The sequence below is a fragment of the Salvelinus sp. IW2-2015 genome, linkage group LG12 (assembly GCF_002910315.2).
Source record: "Salvelinus sp. IW2-2015 linkage group LG12, ASM291031v2, whole genome shotgun sequence".
NCBI lineage: Eukaryota > Metazoa > Chordata > Actinopteri > Salmoniformes > Salmonidae > Salvelinus > Salvelinus sp. IW2-2015.
Window position 1 is genome coordinate 5,745,408 of NC_036852.1, and position 20,241 is coordinate 5,765,648.

Below are 20,241 nucleotides of genomic sequence, written 5' to 3' on the forward strand. Positions count from 1 at the left end.
AATCAGACCGAGACAATTACCTACAGAATGAACTCTGATGACCCCTCCCCCCAATGTGTGTTTGTGTAAATGCCAAAAGGTTATGCAGGCTGCTGTGTTGTTGTAGGAGAGGATGGGATTGAGCACATGGTGCTGATATAAAACGTTCTTAGTTTGTTTAGTACAGTCAGRATTCAAATTGTGCCAGACTGTAAATAACTTGAATCCTCTGTTTTGCCTTCCCTRCCAGATAAGAACTATGATGATGATGATTCGGTGGACGGGGGGCGGTCCTCCTCTTCTAAGGGCCCGTCGTCAGGGAAGAAGGCAGTGAGCATGGGGTCGTTCCGTAGGCCCAGCTCTGCTTCCAGCACCAAATCAACAGGTGAGACGCCCCTTCCTGTTCGCACCAGCAGAGAGTGTTTAAGTGATGTTACGTCGAGCCATGTGTATTTTAACATTGTCATTTGTTCTTTCTTCTACCACAGTATTCCTTTCATTTGCTTCCTCGAGAATCCTTGTGTCTGTGTGCGTGCGTCTGTCTGTGTGCGTGCATTGTTTATGTTTTTTAGACATGATGACTGGATTATCTAGATAAGCCTTTATTTGGCAATGGGTAATAACAGGGCTCTGCGGTGCAACCATTTTGCTCACGTATGCACATGGAATTTTCWTTTAGGAGCCCCACTGCGCCTAGAAAAATGAATGATTCTAGCTTTAATATCTGAAAGTACTTTTCATTGTGCTCCTAAATTTGTTTGTGTGCGCAATTTTTTTTCAACTTTTTGTAAAAAAGGTCAGCGTAGAGACTTGAATAATGACCTCTGTCCAGGAATTTGAATGGAAGATAATTCACTGTGGAGCTGGTCCTGCTATCTATAACAAGAAGTGGTCCTCTATAACCCAGTCACTGTGAGAGTTCTAGTGTCTATAACAGAGATAAGTGTCTCTATAACCCAGTCACTGTGGAGCTGTCTAGAGTCTATAACAGAGATAGTGTCTCTATAACCCAGTCCACTGTGGAGCTGTCTAGTGTCCTATAACAGAGATAGTGTCTCTATACCCAGTCACTGTGGAAGCTGTCTAGTGTCTATAACAGAGATAGTGTCTCTATAACCCCAGTCACTGTGGAGCTGTCAGTGTCTATAACAGAGATAGTGTCTCTATAACCCAGTCACTGTGGAGCTTGTCTAGTGTCTATAACAGAGATAGTGTCTCTATAATCACAGTCACTGTGTAAGCGTCTAGCTATTATAACAGAGATAGTGTCTCTATAAACCCAGTCACTGTGGAGCTGTCTAGTGTCTATAAACAGAGATAAGTGTCTCTTAACCCAGTCACTGGTGGAGCTTGTCTAGTGTCTATAACAAGAGATAATAGTGTCTCTAATACCCAGTCCACTGTGGAGCTGTCTAGTGTCTATAACAGAGATAGTGTCTCTATAACCCAGTCACTTGGAAGCTGTCTAGTGTTCTATAACAGAGATAGTGTCTCTATAACCCAGTCACTGTGGAGTTGTCTAGTGTCTATAACAGAGATAGTGTTTCATAACCCAGTCACTGTGGAGCTGTCTAGTGTCTATAACAGAAGATAGTGTCTCTATAACCCAGTCACTGTGGAGTTGTCTAGGGTCTATAACAGAGATAGTGTCTCTATAACCCAGTCACTGTGGAGTGTCTAGTGTCTATAACAGAGATAGTGTCTCTATACCCAGTCACTGTGGAGCTGTCTAAGTGTCTATCTGTACCCTTGTGGGAACAGTGCAGATGTTGAGAGATTTTGTAAGGAACCGAGAAACAGAATACAGATTGATAGAAACATGGGATAATGAGAATTGAGCGTGATATACCCTGCATGAACTCCATAAGGCTGCAGCCAATCCAAGTTTAACATTTGTGTGAATAATTGCCTACTTGAATAGCTTCCTGGTAAAGTTAACAATTCGACCTGGTGTCCCTCTGCTTATATCAGGGAGAGATGGTCCTAGRGCGGCTGCTGCAGGGGCTGTGGATGAGGAGGACTTCATCCGTGCCTTCGAGGAAGTGTCCACTATGGAAGTATGTGTTCACTTTCATCACAATATCAAAACTCATTCCGCGCTATCCTCGCTTGGGCACGTGAAACAGGCCCTATGTTACAAGTCGTATATTAAACACATTAGGAATGTGCTTCCTCTTAAGTGGTTCTTCTTCTTCTTCTCCTCCTCTCAGCTTTTCTCTAACAGGGAAATGGAGGACGCCATGACCAAGATCAGAGAGGTGCTGGCCGACGACAAACGAGACTGGGAGCACAGAGTCACTGCGGTAAGAGACGACCATCCAATCGGCCCTCACCTCCAGATGACTTCATCACACTGGCTACATTCCAGTATCCACGCTAGCGTACCACTTGACMCAAKGTATTGGCCATGCATTCCAAGTGTGGATGTTTGGATTGTAGCCAGTGACCATTAAGTGGCTGTTCTATTAATCGGCCACGTCTATCATTTGATTGGAAGTGTGACGTTGATTGACGGTCTTCTTCTTCTCTAGTTGAAGAAGATGCGTTCTCTGCTCCTGGCGGGAGCGGTGGACTTTGACGGTTTCTCCCAGCAGCTGCGTCTCACGGAGGCAGCCTTCAAGATGTCCGCTAAAGACCTGCGCTCTCAGGTGGTCAGAGAGGCCTGTATCACTCTGGGGTAAGGAGACCTCTCGTCCTATTCTCTTCCTCACGGTATCAATTCAAAATCAAACAAGCTTTATTTAATGTTACCAAAGCCATACTATAATTACGTTATGCAATAAAAATAAAAAAAATGAAACTTAAAAGAATTTTAGGAATATTCCCCCCCCCTCTTTATTGTACACCCCCCATCAGTATAAAATAAGATGGTGTTGATATCATAATAACTTGTGTCCGTATGGTCCCTCTATCCTGCAGCCACCTGTCCTACATCCTGGGGAACAGGTTTGACCACTGTGCAGAGTCCATCATGCCCACTCTCCTAACCCTGGTCTCTAACTCGGCCAAGGTCATGGCKACATCCGGCATCGCTGTCATACGACTCATCATCAGGGTGAGTGAGCCATAAAGTTATTCACATTTTGAATGAAGTTGAGTTGAGCTGGGTGGTTCAGATGAGTGTCAGTCAGACAAAATGGTCATGAGGCTAGCCTTTCTTTSTTTGGAACGCTAACACACATTTTTCCTTCCCGAGGGCTGCGAATGACATTCCACTGCATTCCTATGTGGGCGTTCCTTGTTGGTGGTTGCTTTGCGATTTGTTCTCCAAAGATGCCTTGTGTGTTCCTCACACTTCTKTACTAGAACAGCTAGTAACGTAAGGAGTGTAAACTGGACCTGTGACATGACGATGCCTATATTTCTGTCCTCTCTCTGTCTTCCAGCATACACACTACCCTCGTCTCATTCCTATCGTGACCAGCAGCTGCCTGTCGAAATCTGTGGCCGTAAGAAGGTAAACAAACAAAYAAATAGCCTCAGGAAGTCTTATCCCTGATCGCACTCCAGCTGAGCGTCTGTTTATTTTCCCTGACAGTCTTCTTGTTCTATTTCCAGGCGCTGTTTTGAGTTTTTGGACCTCTTGCTGCAGGAGTGGCAGACCAGCTCTCTAGAGAGGTACGTTTTAACGYCTGCTACTAGACAGGCCTATAGACTCATACTTAGTTGTCCCCCCTCCTCAACAACTCAATATTGTATTGCCGTGTTGTAGATAGSTACTGTACTGTAAACCTTTTTTTCTAGCTACTGTCCAGTGAGTTTGTGATGAGCCCGTCCAGGTAATATGAAACAACGTTGTTGTCAGTGAGTGGCTCCTCATCTCAGCAGTTTCCATGGCAATGCCAGGGAGGGATATCTATCCCATWAAAGCACACTGTGCTTCATCATTGATGTGAAACCAAATCTCTGACCGGGATGTCAGGGGAGCTCTCGGGTCCCCTTCTCATTGATTTGCCTTGCGTCCCAAATGGCACCCTATTCCCTGTATAGTGCACTACTTTTGACCAGAGCCCTGTTGGCCCTMGTCGAAAGCAGTGCACTATATAGGGAATAGGGTGCCATAGGGCTCTGGACAAAAGTAGTGCACTATATAGGGAATAGTGTTGGTATTTGGGACGTAACCGTAGCTTTTTATGTTGCGGTGGTTTTGGTGGAGAGGYGGGTATTGGGATGCTGCATGCAGGGAGAATGAKGCTTTGTGTTCCTACTCTTCTTMATCCCTCACAGGAATGTAGCTGTTCTGACAGAGACCATCAAGAAAGGAGTCCATGATGCAGACTCCGAGGCCCGATCAGTGGCCAGGAAGTAAGTCACTCTCGCACTATGTCGGACGTGCGCGAACCATGTTTCTATTTGAAAATGCGAGTTCGCCAACATCGCATGTTGTCACGGTAACAACTTTTCCGCCACGTTTGATATTTTGTCTGCCAACCTGAAACGTTGCCCCGTTGACGACAGGCTGTCTCACTGTRTCTGGGCCTTTGTCCTCTCTGTTGTGTTGTACAGGTGCTACTGGACGTTCCACGGCCACTTCAGCCGGGAGGCGGAGCAGCTGTTCCAGGCTCTAGAGTCGTCCTATCAGAAGGCTCTCCAGTCCCACATGAAGAGTTCTGACAGCATCCTGTCCCTCCCTGCCTCAGACCGCTCCTCCTCCTCCTCYCAGGAGAGCCTCAAGTGAGACGCTCCACCCTTTCTATCCTTCTCCCCCTCTGTCTTCCTGTCTCCTTCTTTCTCGCCACGTCTCTCTTGCTTGGCCCCCTTTCTGTCTTTCTCTCTCATTTTCTGTCTCTCTGTCTCCTTATGTCTCTTTCTTTCAGTTTTTTCTCTCTCTAGTAGAGAGTTTCTCTTTCTGTCTCAGTTTCTCTCTCCCTCTCGGCCTGTCTGTGATATGAGAAGTAGTAGTATTGAAGGAGTATTGATCTTAGTTAGTCAGATGAATCACTGTCTATCTCTCTCTGTCTCCACAGCCGCCCTCAGTCTGCCAAGAGCTCCATGGGAAACACCGTGACCAGGAGTAAGGACACTGGCATTACATGACTTGCATTACTACCACAGACATTACTACCTCAGACATTACTACCTCAGACATTACTACCACAGACATTACTACCTCAGACATTACTACCTCAGACATTACTACCACAGACATTACTACCACAGACATTACTACCTCAGACATTACTACCACAGACATTACTACCACAGACATTACTACCTCAGACATTACTACTGCACACTGGAGGAAATATCTCAGATCTCTTCTATCGATTAAATGATCCACAGCTCTGGATATAATCAGACACCAGAAGACATATTTTTCATATAGATGTCGGTCATGATTTTTCAAGCACAGCAACAATGTCCGTGACATCCACTGTTTGAAATCTATCCAGTGTCCCTGCACATTGTAAATATAGTATTGGAACTGACCCTGTATGTAGTGTCTTACTTTCTGGGGTRCTTCTTGTTTTGGTTCTACCTTGTGATATTTGTAGTACTACATTGATGTTGATCACTGCATTGTTGGGTTTGGAGTTTGCAAGAAAGGCATTTCACTGTACTTGTGCGCGTGACGTTACGACTTGAAACGTGAGTTTGGTTAATAACTGTTAACTTTCCCTCTTTTCTCGCCCTCTCTTCCCTCTGACTTTATGAAATGCGTTTGGGTAGAGAGCTTGGCTGATAACCGTTGTTCCTCTCTTCTCCCTCTCTGTTTCCTCTCCTCCCTCCCTCCCTCTCTTCCCTTCACTCCTCTCCCTGAAGCGAAAGCGGCTCCCTCCAGAGGTCCCTCCACCCCGGGCTCTCTCCAGCGTTCCCGTAGCGACGTGGACGTGAACGCCGCTGCCACCACTAGTGCCAAGTCCAGGATGACTCCCGTGCCCGGCTCGCCCGCCCCCTTCAGCGCTGCCTCGGCTCTGCCACCCGGCTCCTACGCCTCTCTAGGTGAGCCAAAAACATGTGTTCTGTCTCTGTGTGTGTTCTAATTAAGCAGTAAGGTCCGAGGGGGGTGTGGTATATGGCCAATATACCACTGCTAAGGGCTGTTCTTATGTGAACCTGGATACAGCCCTTAGCCGTGGTATATTGGCCATATATCACAAACCCCGGAGGTGCCTTATTGCTATTATAAACTGGTTACCAATGGAATTAGAACAGTGAAAATAAATGTTTCGTCATACCCGTGGTATACGGTCTGATGTACCACGGCTGTCAGCCAATCAGCATTCAGGGCTCGAACCATCCCGTTTATAATACTATTTCTATGAGCCTCATAACCTCACAGACGCTTTTACTGACTACGAGGGATATAGGACCATAGCATGGAGATTTAACCCTCATTTCTATTTGACTTTTTAAATATGATGATTAAAATACATCTTAAGYCCTTTCCAAATTCTTGTAACCCCCCCCTCAGTCTTCCATATGGGGATTATCCTGCTAACTTCTGCTAACCTRTCTCCTGGACTTTCCTCCTCTTGTTTTTTGCCCTTAGACAACACACCTGGTAACATTAGACCAGTGGGTAAGATGAGATGGKTAACTGTGTGTTTGTGTGGGAGCTGGAGGACTTCATCCAGATTTCTCTGTCCCCTTTTTGGTCTGTGTAATGTACTGCACCATGTTTACAGTGGTCGTCTTTGTGGTGTGCTACATCATTGAATTACGGGGCTCATCTGTGGAACTCTGCATGGACTGTCTGCATGGTAGAACTACGTCGAACTGGGTCATCAGGACTGGGGTTCGTAGCCAGAGAGAGGAGACCGAGACATTGATTGTGTCCACAAATAGACCTGTCCAACTCACGTGACTGTAAAGACAGGCAGCCTCAGTGTCTGTCGGGTTATTGACCTTTATCATTGCCTGTTTAACTGTAATTTCAGGAAGTCGTTTTGTGCTGTACTCTCCTTTTCCCCMGAATGATCCATTGTCCTACCTAGAACAGACTACTGGAGTATACTTGTTGTGAATCATGTTTCTATATTTGTYTCTGTTGTTGTGAGGGAATATGTTGAGATGAAACATTTTGATAGAGGATGAGACATTTGTGACTTGAGATTTCTCGAACCAGCTTCATCGAGATTTGAGTGCATGTGTCTGTTGTAATGGCTGGTAGCAACCTGCAAGTATAGACTTAGCGAGTGTGTCTCTGTTTCTGTGTATGAAGTCTCTGACTGTAGGTGATGAGGGCTGGTGCCGCCGAGCTGGGTGTGTCTGCGGTTGAATGGATCCGTGCCCACGTGAAGTTTAAGTCTGTTTTTCTCCCTCCCCGACCTCTCTCTCTATCACTGTCTCTCTCTCGCTCTCTCTCTTCCAGGCCGTGTGCGTACCAGGAGAACGAGTTCGGGGAGCGGCGTGAGTGCGAGTCCCTCTGTCATAGACAGTAGGGGGAGGAGTCGAGCCAAAATGGTGTCAGTGTCTCAACGTGAGTATCTTCCCCCGATATATGTGCATCATGCCGGAATTAAAAAATACACACCGTTTCTAGATCAGTGTTTCTTGATCCTGGTCCTCGGGACCCAAAGGTGCACATATTTTGTTTTTTGCCCTGCACTACACACCTGATTCCACTAATCAAGTCATCCAACTTTTAATCAGGGCAAAAACAAATATGTGCACCTTTGGGACCCCAGGATCAAGAAACACTGATTTGGAGCAATTGCTTGACATTTTTACCACCTTTTCGACATTGTCTGGGTATACATTCTCCTCCCTTTATAAATACACCATGCTATGTCGTGTTGCAGCTGGCAGTCGTTCTGGCTCCCCTGGTCGTCTCCTGAGCCATACATACGGCAGGATCTCCAGGGCCACTGGAGGGACAACGCCCGCAGAAAGGAGGCCTAAAGTCCCCCGCAGCCATGGCTGCAGCCGAGACACCAGTCCAGACAGATCAGGCCTGGGTAAGGACCAGGAAGGACAACACACACAGACACACGGAAGACAGAAAACAGACCCTCTACAGCTGTACTCCTCCTCTCCAACCTCTCTGCTCTCTGAACCACCTAATCTCCTGTCTGTCACTGAATGCATCCTTGTCTTCTCCTCTCCTCTGTCCTGGCTAACTCAACTCCTCCTTTACTCCGCTGAGCTCTCTCTCTCTTAGTGTGTTGGACTCTCTCTCTCGCTGTGTGTTATAAAGCTCTTTCTTCCTCCTGCTGCTCTCTCTCGCTGTGTGTCCCCCACCCCCTCTCACCACCACTATGCTAGCGAGGAGTCGTATCCCCCGGCCCAGCATGAGTCAGGGCTGCAGCAGGGACACCTCTAGGGAGAGCAGCCGAGACACCAGCCCCGCTCGGGGATTCTCTCCTCTGGGTGAGTACAGTATAGTAACGTGCCCAGCCCAGAGACCATAGCCACCATGCCCCTCAATGCCTGGTTGCCGGGGGCCTGAACCCTGACTAGCCCTATCTAGAGTAGAACACAAAGGCCATCATCAAACCACAAGAAAACCAACCGAAACGAACCTCTTCTGCTTCCATCTTCTGCATGCCTTTTACTTGTGTCTTTCAAATTTCCCCTTTCACTCCTGAGTGACAATAACATTTTCCTCAACAACCATTTTTTTTACTAATCATGCCAGAGTCATTGATGACATGGCACGGGATGAGTTGACGCTAAACTTGTGTCCGCTGTCAGCTTATAGACTTGCTATCAGAGCCTTTGTGTCCAATGCCGGGATGCCTCTCAACATTCTTGGCGCTAATGTTTGCATGAAGCCAGTTAGCGTTGTCACATGGTAGAATGCCTCCTCCTCAGGTTGACAGTCATGTACTGTATGAGTTGAAGAAGATACTCTTTTTAAAGGTGTGTCTAACTTCACTTCCTGGTCACACTTTATTTGGATAGTCTGGGTTTTCCATCTGTAGATCTATAGATGGTCATACTATCTATTGATAAGRAACTGGTTGCTAAGGTTACGGTTAGATTTAGAATAAGCGTTAGGGTAAGGGTTAAGTTTAGGGTTAGGATAAGTATAAGGTTAGGGTTAGTAGATGGACTATCCAAATAAAGTATCACCCCACTCCCTCCCGTGTTCCTCCTCTAGCGTCCAGACGTGTCTCCCGCTCCACCAGTGCTCTCCACTCGGCTGAGTCTGTGGGCCACTCAGGTGACCTGTCCTGCATGTCTCTATTAGACCAGACAAATGGCATGTCAGTGTTCCATGGTGCAGTTCACCTCAATCACCCACAGAGGGCGACGGAGAGCTGAGCATCCTCCTTATTTCAGTTTGGATGCGTCTTATTTTTCAAGTCAATCTGTGTTATTTTGTTTCACTCTTTTTTTGTTAGTACACGTTTGTTTTTATTAGTCCTTATACTGTGCTGTAAAATAACACTTAATTTCATCATATTATTATTTTGTGCTATACACTGTATCTTCTCTTGAGTTTCTCATGACCTGCTGATGTAATTTTGCTTCATTTATTTTCCCCCCATGACTTTTACTCCCCATTTAGTTTATAGGTCGACTGCTTTTCCTTTGTAGTACTGTATTACTGTGCTCCTATAATACTACAATACTATTCTAAAAGTATTATTATATCTCGTGTTTCCTCCAGAGCGTCTAGGTCTGGCCCACCAGGCCCGTATCTCAGCTTCTGTCAACGCCATGAGGATCCTCAACACTGGGACCGAGGTGGAGGCAGCTGTAGCCGACGCCCTGTTACTAGGAGACGCCAGGAACAACAAGGTCGATGTTTACCTCGTCACGTGCGACTTAGATTCTCTATCCTCTTTACCATCTGAACCATAGCGTATGCTGATCATAATAGCTTTGACGGCCTTTTCTCTTGGGGGGACATTTTGTTGGATTTACGTCTATGTTGACTCTTATTTGCCTCTCGAATGTAGTCTTATGGCAGCTTGTTGAACAGGAAGCGTCATTGATTTCTCTTCACTCGGTGGCATGACTTAGTGAGTACGCTGTATATTTACCCGCACGACTATTTGACCTCTTGACCCTTGACCCCTCCAGCGGCGGCCAGTCAGACGGCGGTACGAGTCCCCGGGGATCTACTCAGACGACGACGCTAACAGCGACGCCAGCAGCGCCTGCTCTGAGCTCTCGTATGGCTCGCGGAACGGCGGCCCGCCCCACTACATGAGACAGACGGAGGACGTGGCCGAGGTGCTGAACCACTGTGCCAGTTCCAACTGGTCTGAGAGGAAGGAGGGGCTGCTGGGACTACAGAACCTGCTCGTTAGCCAGAGAATTCTCAGGTGGGATAGAGACCATCTATTTTTTGTTTTTGAACTTTTGTAATGTGATGCATTTGAGGCCGTCACCGAGACAACCGTCCTCTAGATAAAAATCTGTCTGAAACCCAAAGGTGTTGCACGATTGATCGCCTTACTTTTTCCCCCGCTCGTGTGTCGCAGTCGTGTGGAGCTGAAGAGATTGTGTGAGATCTTCACAAGGATGTTTGCTGACCCACACAGCAAGGTGAGCCCACAATAGAACCCCCCCATGTCTGATAGAACCTGTGTTCTGACGTGAAGCTAATGTAGTTACTGTACTAACTAACTGTCTGTTTTTATGTCGCATGGTGGTCTTTGCGGTGGACTTGTAACATCAGCGAGTAAGTGCTTTTGTTTTTGTCCSTCACCTTTTTAATAGTAATGCAATCGAATCCGACTATTCAGATAGTTGATTGATGAATTATTGTTGTTCTGTATGTTGTCCTACTGTAATAATCATTAACAGTGATGTAAATACCTATAGCCTATTATTGAGTGACTGACTGGGTGGTCACTGTGTCTGATCTCAGGTGTTCAGCATGTTTCTGGAGACCCTGGTAGACTTCATCACCCTGCACAGAGAGGACGTGCAGGACTGGCTGTTTGTCCTGCTCACCCAGCTGCTGAAGAAGATGGGAGCTGACCTCCTGGGTTCCGTACAGGCCAAGGTTCAGAAGGCTCTGGACGTCACCAGGTCAGAACTAAAGCTCTGTCTCTGTTCCCGTTCTCACACAGGTCTCCCCCCCCCCCATGTTTTCTGAGCCAAAAAATAAGAATTCAAAAAATATATAAATTTTTTGCATTTTCATTGTTCAAATTAAACACCAGGAAATCAGGTCCAGCTGATTTTAATTTTGTAAATCTGTTCCCAAGTATTTCCACGCATAATAGAGAGACACATGATGGTATACAAATGTAAGCAAGGTTTGAAATGATGATGTTTTAGTCAAATATTATATCTGTTTGGTCTTGCGGTTGATTTGCAGTCTACAAATGATTTGTAATTATGTACCGGCCCCCCGAAAATCCACTCAGCAAAAGAAAATCGTCCCGTGCCTGAATCTAGATGATGATCCTTGTTCTAGTGGATCAATCCCTCTCATCTCATGCCWTTTTCTCTTCGTTTTCCTCTCTCTTTCCCAGGGACTCYTTCCCGTTGGACCAGCAGTTTAACATCCTGATGCGTTTCATCGTCGACCAGACCCAGACCCCCAACCTGAAGGTCAAGGTGGCCATCCTGAGGTACATTGAGGGCCTGGCCCGTCAAATGGACCCCGCAGACTTTGTCAACTCCAGCGAGACGCGCCTGGCCGTCTCCCGCATCATCACCTGGACCACGGAACCAAAGAGCTCCGACGTCCGGAAGGTGGGTCGAGTTGGGTTTGTTTGTTTCCATAGCAACAGCGTCAGACACTTTTTTTTTAAATTGACTTTGTGTTTCACAGGGACAATGCACATTAATCAGCATTTCTGTAAATGTCGCAGATTTAACCAGCCGGACAATTTTCAACTGATCAGCCAAAGCTCTAAAATAACTATTGTTTGCTGGCCTCATCCATTTTTGGTTGTTTTTATTTTTGTTTTTTAAACATAATTTCCCCAACCTACCTGTCGGTCGACCCCCAACCCCAGAGCTTCCACCATAGCTGGGCAGGTGAGGAGTTGTCAGGCAGGCCCAGCACCACCGTAGCCTCTCTACCTGGAGAGGGGAACGTGGAGGAGAGGTGCAAGCAGGTAGTAGAGCCCCCGACCCATCAGTCAGCTGCACGGTCTGCAGTCTGCCTCACATAACTTCCTCAAGCCTGGGCTCTCTGTCGCTAACCCAACTTCGCCTTGCTGGCACTCAGAGATGTTTCTGCTTTATAACTGAATGTAAAGGACAGTGCAGGGGTGGGATTGGGGACTGAATTGGCTCTGAATGAGCCATAACAGTTGTTTCTACTTTCAAAGGTTTCTTCATAATGAGCGAATGTTGAAGTGGCAATCAGCAGTTGAAATGATAACAAGATGTTGACCCCACCACTGTTTCGCTAAAAAACTGAGCAATTGGGCTGGAGAAATGCAACCACTCTCAAATTCATAGACAGAGCTAGGGATYCAAGGAKTGACCATGCATGATATCAAAATGATAGTCTTAACTCTGTTTTGAGGCTATACCGGGTTTGTTTACATTGACTTTGTTTACAAACGATGGCGTTAAACAAGCTTACGTTTAGGATTCTGATGCGGTACGACAGTTGAGCTGAGCTCATGAGGCATTTCTAAGTTCAAGAATCAATGGGTGCATATATAATTCACGTAGAAGTCAAAACATTTATCTAGCAACTGCAGATTGCACCTTTAAGCGACGGGGGGGAATGGGCAACATAATGGCTCTGAATGTGCGGTAATATTGCGTTTTGATAGTAGCCTGTGCTGCTGTTACTTGTTCCTCATGGTTCTTGTTTATCTGCAGTGACCAGGTTTGGTTGACCGACATGCATGGAATTCACACGAGAGAAACATTGATACTGGGTTTTTAACTGTTTTACAAGAACTGACAATGGTTTTAACTCGCCTGACTAACTGAATGCCAACTGAACCTAAACAAATATGTGCTACCGCATTTCTGTGCAATGTTTATGGCTCGTGTATTTGTAAATCCATTGACTGATGTGACTCATGGTTCCGTAAGAGCAGAATGGGCTTGTCGAATGTCCCGTCTCTTCTCTAAGCGTCGGATATGACCTTGAAATGCACATTATTGCGTGATATCATATGTCGATGTTAATGGGAAAAAGTGAACGCCCTCTTTGACGACCTCTAACCATTGACCTCTCTGTGACCCTTTAATCCCCAGGCGGCRCAGGTGGTTCTGATCGCCTTGTTTGAGCTGAACACCCCAGAGTTCACCATGCTGCTGGGGGCCCTGCCCAAGACCTTCCAGGACGGAGCCACTAAACTMCTGCATAGCCACCTGCGGAACTCCAGCAACACCAGAGAGGTAAGACCTGACTCTGACGTTKACGTCTAGTCGACGTCTWCGAGAGGATGAGACTGAGCAGGGKTAAAGTCGCTGTATCCCAAATATCTACTCGCCACGAGAAGATYAGTAGTGAATTTCCACAGCGCAACTAGAATAGTGAATTTGCTCAGGAAGGTCCTCTCGAATACGCTGAATATCTTCTCACTGGCAGAGTTATTAGCCAACAACCTAAACTTTGTTTGCTGTAACATGGACAATAGTTGTATTGTAATCTAAATATACTGGGATAGCGTTATATAATTAAGCAATAAAGACATGTGTGTTATATGGCCAATATACCACGGTTAAGGGCTGTTCTTAGAGTGCCTGGATACAGCCCTTAGCCGTGGTATATTGGCCATATATCACAAACCCTTGAGGTGCCTTATTGCTATTATAAACTGGTTACCAACGTAATTAGAGCAGTAAAAATACATGTTTTGTCTTACCCGTGGTATACGGTCTGATGTACTACAGCTGTCAGCCAATCACCATTCAGGGCTCGAACCACCCAGTTTATAATGTACTGTACCGTCTCCGATTTCTGTGTGATCCGCAGGCTTCTCCCAGTAGCACCATGGGACGGACTCCTCCCCCACCTCGCCACCCCAGCAGTCGCAGCAGCCCCCTCACCTCTCCCACCAACTGCTCCCATGGGGGGGGGCTCTCTCCCAGGTAGGTGTGACCTTTAATACCTGGTCCCCAACACACCATAGAAGTTAGTTACATCGCTACTAACTTAACTAACAACGAACAACAAGTAGTCCCCCCTCTCCGCACTGTTCCCRCCTCACGTCTCTCTTTTTCTCCCTTGCGACTCTATTCCCCCTTTTCTTTCCCTCCCTCCCTCTCTCATTCCCTCCCTTGCCGTGCTCTGGGCACGTTACAGCCGGCTATGGGGTTGGAGTGCTGATGGCCTGTCAAAGTACCCTCCTCCCTTCCCTTCTCCTCTCTCCTCCACCCCTGCTGCACCCTCCCTCAAGACCCTACGAAGTGCTTACTCTCCCAGGTACAGTGTCACATAGCTGTGTCACCCTTGATTTGTCCCTACCCCACGGTCTAGTTTTTTTTTCCTTTCACTTCCTTTTTTTCCCCTTCATTCCGCAGCAGCAATTCACCACATTAACACCTTGACTCACCAGTCTGTTCCACTCTGTCAACACGTACTGTTATGCATGGTTGATCTTTTATATGAAAAGGATRGAAAAGCGGGATAAACTGCTTGAAATGACATCTTTACGTACTAGGTAAATAAAATGGCGTCGTTTCAACCAGTTTTTTCCCTCGCTTTTGCCCACTGGGCAGATGTCTTCTTCCTGTGGTGGTGATGTATGTTAGTGTCGTACTTGAATAKTAACCCTCCCCTCCCGCTGTGACCTGAAGCATGTTGGAGTACGACACAGAGAACCTGAACACCGATCAGATCTATAGCTCCCTGCGAGGCGTCACTGAGGCCATCCAGAACTTCAGCTTCCGCAGTCAGGAGGACCTCATGGAGCCGGGCAGAGGCAAGAGAGAGGACACGGTGAGGGGCTTGGGCAATTCCCTACTATTCTCCACTCCCTCCCCCTCATTGATTTAAAAGATTTGGATTGTTAGAATGGACTAGAGGGAGTGACTTCCAACAGCCCATTCCTTTTAAATCCAGAGGGGGGATTGAACAAGTGGACTTGTTTGGCAGCTGTTCTCTGGTCAATATTTTATATTTTCTCTAGAATGGACATGAACATACATTTAGTTATTTTTTATAAAACTGTATGGTTGTTATGTTACGTTTTATCAATAGTCTTGTTTCTCCTCAGCCGGGTGTTGGAACAGCATCACACTCTGGTGTTGATGTGGTGGAGGGGCCCGGGGGTCGCACGGCRCTGGACAACAAGACCTCCCTACTCAACACCCCCTCCCCCCGTTCCTTCTCCGGCCCCCGGGGCCGCGACTACAACCCCTACAACTACTCTGACACCATCAGCGCCTACGACAAGGCTGCCCTGAGAGAGACGGTGTACGAGGACGACGTGGAGCAGCTTCGAGATGGTGAGGCTGTCTCAAGAGTCTGAAATGGCACCCTATTCCCTATATAGTGCAATACTTTTGACCACCCTATTCCTTTCATAGCTCTGGTCAAAAGTAGTGAGCTATATAGGGAATAGYGTGCCATTTTGGATTGACATAATACATTTAAGCAATAAGGCCCAGGTGTGGTATATAACATAAACACCTGAGGTGCCTTATTTCTGTTATAAACTGGTTACCAATGTAATTAGAGCTGTAAAAATACATGTTTTGTCATACCCGTGGTATACGGTTGTCAGCCAATAAGCTATATATTAACTGTAAGGGAGACCCTCTTCCTCGCAGGCCGCCAAGAGTGTGGTGGAGAAAACAAGATGCTGCACACCAAGAACAGTTCCCCTGCGGAGCAGCTGGGACTGGTGATTGACTGAATTCATTTGACAACAATTTCTATGTTTTACTATAGCTACGTAATAACACTTTGAAGTCACGGACATGGAGGTCCTATTAAATTCCATTTAGTGATCTATATGTAATTCTATGGTCACTGACTAATATATATTGTGGTCGTTGAAAGGTGGCTGAGCTGCTGAAGGAGCTGTCTAGCCCCAGTGAGAGGCCAGAGGAGAGGAGGGGAGCCCTGGTGGAGCTGCTGAAGATAGCCCGGGAGGACAGCCTGGCCGTGTGGGAGGAACACTTCAAAACCATGCTGCTCCTGCTGCTGGAGACTCTGTCAGACCAAGATGTAAGGACTCTGGATGAATGGATAAATGGATGGAGAGAGAGATAGAAAAAATACTTTAAAAACAAAGTTAACTCTGTTTTAGGAGCAATGCCACAATCTGATGCTTGAATCCACTGTTCTTCCTTCTGCTGTCTCTGAGCATGTCGTGTCCTTTTCCCCCAACCTGCAGCACACCATCCGGGCACTGGCGCTACGAGTGCTGAAGGAGATCTTACGCAACCAGCCGGCCCGCTTCAAGAACTACGCAGAACTCACCATCATGAAGACCCTGGAGCTACACAAAGACTCCCARAAAGAGGTAGCTCTCACTGGCTCTCTCCGTCTATGAGGCTCTGCTTTAGAGGTCACGCTACACTTCTTGAGTTAATAGCTTTCAACTCTGTGATGATGTGTTAGTTTTTTATGGAGTTAACAGCACTTGAAATATAATTATGGAAAGACTGTCGGGATGAAGTGTAGTCTTGCCTGTTGATGTACAGTACCAGTCAAAAGWTTGGACACACCTACTAATTTAAGGGTTTTTCTTTATTTTTACTATTTTCTACATTGTAGAATAATAGTGAAGACATCAAAACTATGAAATAACACATATGGAATCATGTAGTAACCAAGAAAGTGTTAAACAAATCAAAATATTTTTTATGTTTGAGATTCTTCAAAGTAGCCACCCTTTGCCTTGATGACAGCTTTGCACACACTTGTCATTCTCTCAACCAGCTTCACGAGGAATGCTTTTCCAACAGTCTTGAAGGAGTTCCCACATATGCTGAGCGTTCGTTGACTGCTTTTCCTTCACTCTGCGGTCCAACTCATCCCAAACCATCTCAATTGGGTTAAGGTCGGGTGATTGTGGAGGCCAGGTTATCTGATGCAGCACTCCATCACTCTCCTTGGTCAAATAGCCCTACACAGCCTGGAGGTGTGTTTTGGGTCGTTGTCCTATTGAAAAACAAATGATTGTCCGAATAAGCGCAAACCAGATGGCGTATCGCTGCAGAATGCTGTGGTAGCCATGCTGGTTAAGTGTGCCTTGAATTCTAAATAAATTACAGACAGTGTCACCAGCAAAGCCCCCCTCCCCACACCATAACACCTCCTCCATGCTTGATGGTGGGAACCACACATGCGGAGATCATTCATTCACCTACTCTGCGTCTCACAAAGACATGGCAGTTGGAACCAAAAATCTCAAATTTGGACTCAGACCAAAGGACATATTTCCACCGGTCTAATGTCCATTGCTCGTGTTTCTTGACTCAAGCAAGTCTCTTCTTCTTATTGGTGTCCTTAAATAGTGGTTTCTTTGCAGCAATTCAACCATGACGGCCTGATTCACGCAGTCTCCTCTGAACAGTTGATGTTGAGATGTGTCTATTACTTGAACTCTGTGAAGCATTTATTTGGGCTGCAATCTGAGGTGCAGTTAACTCTAATGAATTTATCCTCTGCAGCAGAGGTAACTATGGGTCTTCCTTTCCTGTGGCGGTCCTCATGAGAGCTAGTTTCATCAAGGCGCTTTCATGGTTTTTGCAACTGCCCTATTTTGTCTTTTACCAAATAGGGCTATCTTCTGTATACCACCCGTACCTTGTCACAACACAGCTGATTGGCTCAAACGCATTAAGAAGGAAAGAAATTCTACAAAATAACTTTTAACAGGGTACACCTGTTAATTGAAATGCATTCCAGGTGACTACCTCATGAAGCTGGTTGAGAGAATGCCAACCGTTCACAAAGCTGTCATCAAGGCAAAAGGCGGCTGCTTTGAAGAATCTCACAAATAAAACATATTTTTATTTGTTTAACACTTTCTTGGTTACTACATGATTCCATATGTGTTATTTCATAGTTTTGATGTCTTCAGTATTATTCTACAATGTAGAAAATAGTAAAAATAAAGAAAAACCCTTGAATGAGTAGCCGTGTCCAAACCTTTGACTGATACTGTACATGTACCCTTCTCTGTCAATAAACCAAAATGAACCCATTCCATGATCAACCATTTCACCCCCCTCACTCCACCCTTCCCTCACTACCCAGGTTGTGCGGGCAGCAGAGGAGTCAGCCTCCACCCTGGCCGGCTCCATCCACCCAGAACAGTGTATCAAGGTGCTGTGTCCCATCGTCCTGCACACACACGATGGAGCCGGAGGGGCCATGTCATTGTATGAAGGAGATGTTCTGAGGCTGCTGCTGTTGCTGATGTGGACGTCTGGGCTCTCTTTATGTACATGTTCAGCAGCTTCATCTGTGGGATTAGTAAACACTGAAATGAAACCAAACTATCCTAACACGACGTTTCAAGACATTGAAAAACATTCTGCAACCTGTAATCTTGAAAAATAAACAGAAAGAGATTAAAGACATTGACTGCAGCCCAAATTGCGCCCTATTTCCCTAGCTGCACCACGATAGGAATAGGTGCCTTTGAGAGCGACCCAGACACGGTGCTGAGATTGAGACGGTAGTTGTACCTTGCTTCCTGTGCTGCAGTTTAGGGCCTTCAAACTCTTCACCGATGACAGAGTAGACAGCCACCAGACAGCAACACACTGGCCTTCGCTCACAGCTGCTCTCTGTGTTTCTACCCCTTTACACAGAGAGACTCAGAACAATATTAAGACCATACTTGAGTACACCAAACATTAGGAACACCTTCCTAATATTGAGTTTCAGCCCCCCCCCCCCCCCCCCCCCCCCCCACCCCCCAACCCCCCCCCCCCCCCCCCCCCCCCCCCCCCCCTTTGCCCTCAGGACAGCCTCAATTCATCGGGGCATGGACTCTACAAGTGTCGAAAGACGTTCCACAGGGATGCTGGCCCATGTTGACTCCAATGCTTTCCCACAGTCGTGTAAAGTTGGCTGGATGTCCTTAGCAGTGGACAATTCTTGATACACAGGGAAACTGTTTGAGTGTGAAAAACCCAGCAGCGTGGCAGTCTTGACACAAACGTACGCCTGGCACCTACTACCATACCCCGTTCAAAGCACTTAAATAGTTTAACTTGCCCATTCACCCTCTGAATGGCACACATAACACAATCCTGTCTCAAGGCTTAAAATTCCTCCTTAACCTTCTTTCCTCCCCTTCTTCTTACACGTATTGAAGTGATTTAACAAGTGAGATCCATAAGGATTCATAGCTTTTCACCTGGTTCCACCTGGTCAGTCTATATCATGGAAGTAGCAGGGGCTTCTTAATGTTTTTTCTACTCAGTGTGATAGACAGTGTTGGCATAATCCCAAGGTCAGAAGTAATATCTTAATGACTAAACCACACCATACACTGTACTGGAAGTGACACATTCCAAGTTTTCTATGAAGTAGAAACATTCCAAGTGATTTCTTTGGGAAGTGGACTACATTCAAGTGTTTCATTGGGAAGTATACAAATTCCAAGTGTTTTATCTGATGGAAGGTAGACATCACATTCCAAGTGTTTTTCTACATTGGAAGTAACACATTCCAAGTGTTTTCCTATTTGGAAGTTGCATACATTCCAATTGTTTCTATTGGAAAGTAGACACAATTTCCAAAAGTGGTTTCCTACAATGGTGAAGTAGACACATTCCAGTTGTTTCTACTGAAGTTAGACTACAAATTCCAAGAGTGGGTTTCTATTTGGAAGTAGACTACATTCACAATGCATTCTATTGGGAAGTAGACACATTTCCAAGGTGTTCTATTGGAGTAGGAATACAATCCTGTATAAACTTCCAAGTGTTTCTATTGGGAAGTAGATACATCCAAGTGTTTCTATTGGAAGTACAGACAACTTCCAAGTGATTTCTACTGGAAGTAGGACAACATTCCAAGTGTTTTCTTTTGAAGTAGATACATTCAAGTTGTTTCTATTGGAAGTAGACACATTCCAAGTGATTCTTCTATTGGAGTAATGACCAATTCCAAGTTGATATTTGCTTATTGGAAGTAGACCATTCCAAGTGAAGTTTTCTATTGGAAAGTAGAAATACCATTCCAAGTGTGTTCTATTGGAAGTAGACTACATTCCAAGTGTTTCGATTGGAAATAAGATTACATTCAAGTGATTCCACGTCACCCAGTCGTACAGCACAAATCAAAAAATCAACCAATGGAATAACCAATCAGTCAACTTGATCTATAAGCCCTGTAACCATGCAGAGTCCTGGTATGATGTCAGCCAGCAGCTTGGTGGAGGACTCCTTGGTGATGCGTTCTATCACCTTGGTTCTGCATTCTTTGATGTAAAGCCAGGTTGATGGGGTAGTCAGCCGTTGGCC

General features: G+C 46.0%; 1 protein-coding gene across 1 annotated transcript in view; it reads left to right on the forward strand.

Moving 5' to 3' along the window:
• LOC111971087 (CLIP-associating protein 1-like) overlaps positions 1-20,241 on the forward strand; it is a 37,387-nt gene that overhangs the window by 14,261 nt on the left and 2,885 nt on the right. The window contains exons 9-37 of the mRNA XM_070445872.1: positions 230-364; positions 1,951-2,036; positions 2,190-2,282; positions 2,511-2,656; positions 2,899-3,034; positions 3,366-3,436; positions 3,538-3,597; positions 4,207-4,284; positions 4,486-4,653; positions 4,947-4,993; positions 5,743-5,922; positions 7,295-7,402; positions 7,725-7,880; positions 8,188-8,292; positions 9,026-9,088; positions 9,539-9,669; positions 9,955-10,199; positions 10,359-10,422; positions 10,748-10,911; positions 11,361-11,583; positions 13,057-13,200; positions 13,781-13,896; positions 14,111-14,230; positions 14,605-14,746; positions 15,024-15,255; positions 15,580-15,653; positions 15,812-15,979; positions 16,149-16,277; positions 18,020-18,157. Coding sequence (XP_070301973.1) covers positions 230-364; positions 1,951-2,036; positions 2,190-2,282; positions 2,511-2,656; positions 2,899-3,034; positions 3,366-3,436; positions 3,538-3,597; positions 4,207-4,284; positions 4,486-4,653; positions 4,947-4,993; positions 5,743-5,922; positions 7,295-7,402; positions 7,725-7,880; positions 8,188-8,292; positions 9,026-9,088; positions 9,539-9,669; positions 9,955-10,199; positions 10,359-10,422; positions 10,748-10,911; positions 11,361-11,583; positions 13,057-13,200; positions 13,781-13,896; positions 14,111-14,230; positions 14,605-14,746; positions 15,024-15,255; positions 15,580-15,653; positions 15,812-15,979; positions 16,149-16,277; positions 18,020-18,157 — 3,722 coding nt within the window. The remainder of the gene's footprint in view (positions 1-229; positions 365-1,950; positions 2,037-2,189; positions 2,283-2,510; positions 2,657-2,898; positions 3,035-3,365; positions 3,437-3,537; positions 3,598-4,206; positions 4,285-4,485; positions 4,654-4,946; positions 4,994-5,742; positions 5,923-7,294; positions 7,403-7,724; positions 7,881-8,187; positions 8,293-9,025; positions 9,089-9,538; positions 9,670-9,954; positions 10,200-10,358; positions 10,423-10,747; positions 10,912-11,360; positions 11,584-13,056; positions 13,201-13,780; positions 13,897-14,110; positions 14,231-14,604; positions 14,747-15,023; positions 15,256-15,579; positions 15,654-15,811; positions 15,980-16,148; positions 16,278-18,019; positions 18,158-20,241) is intronic.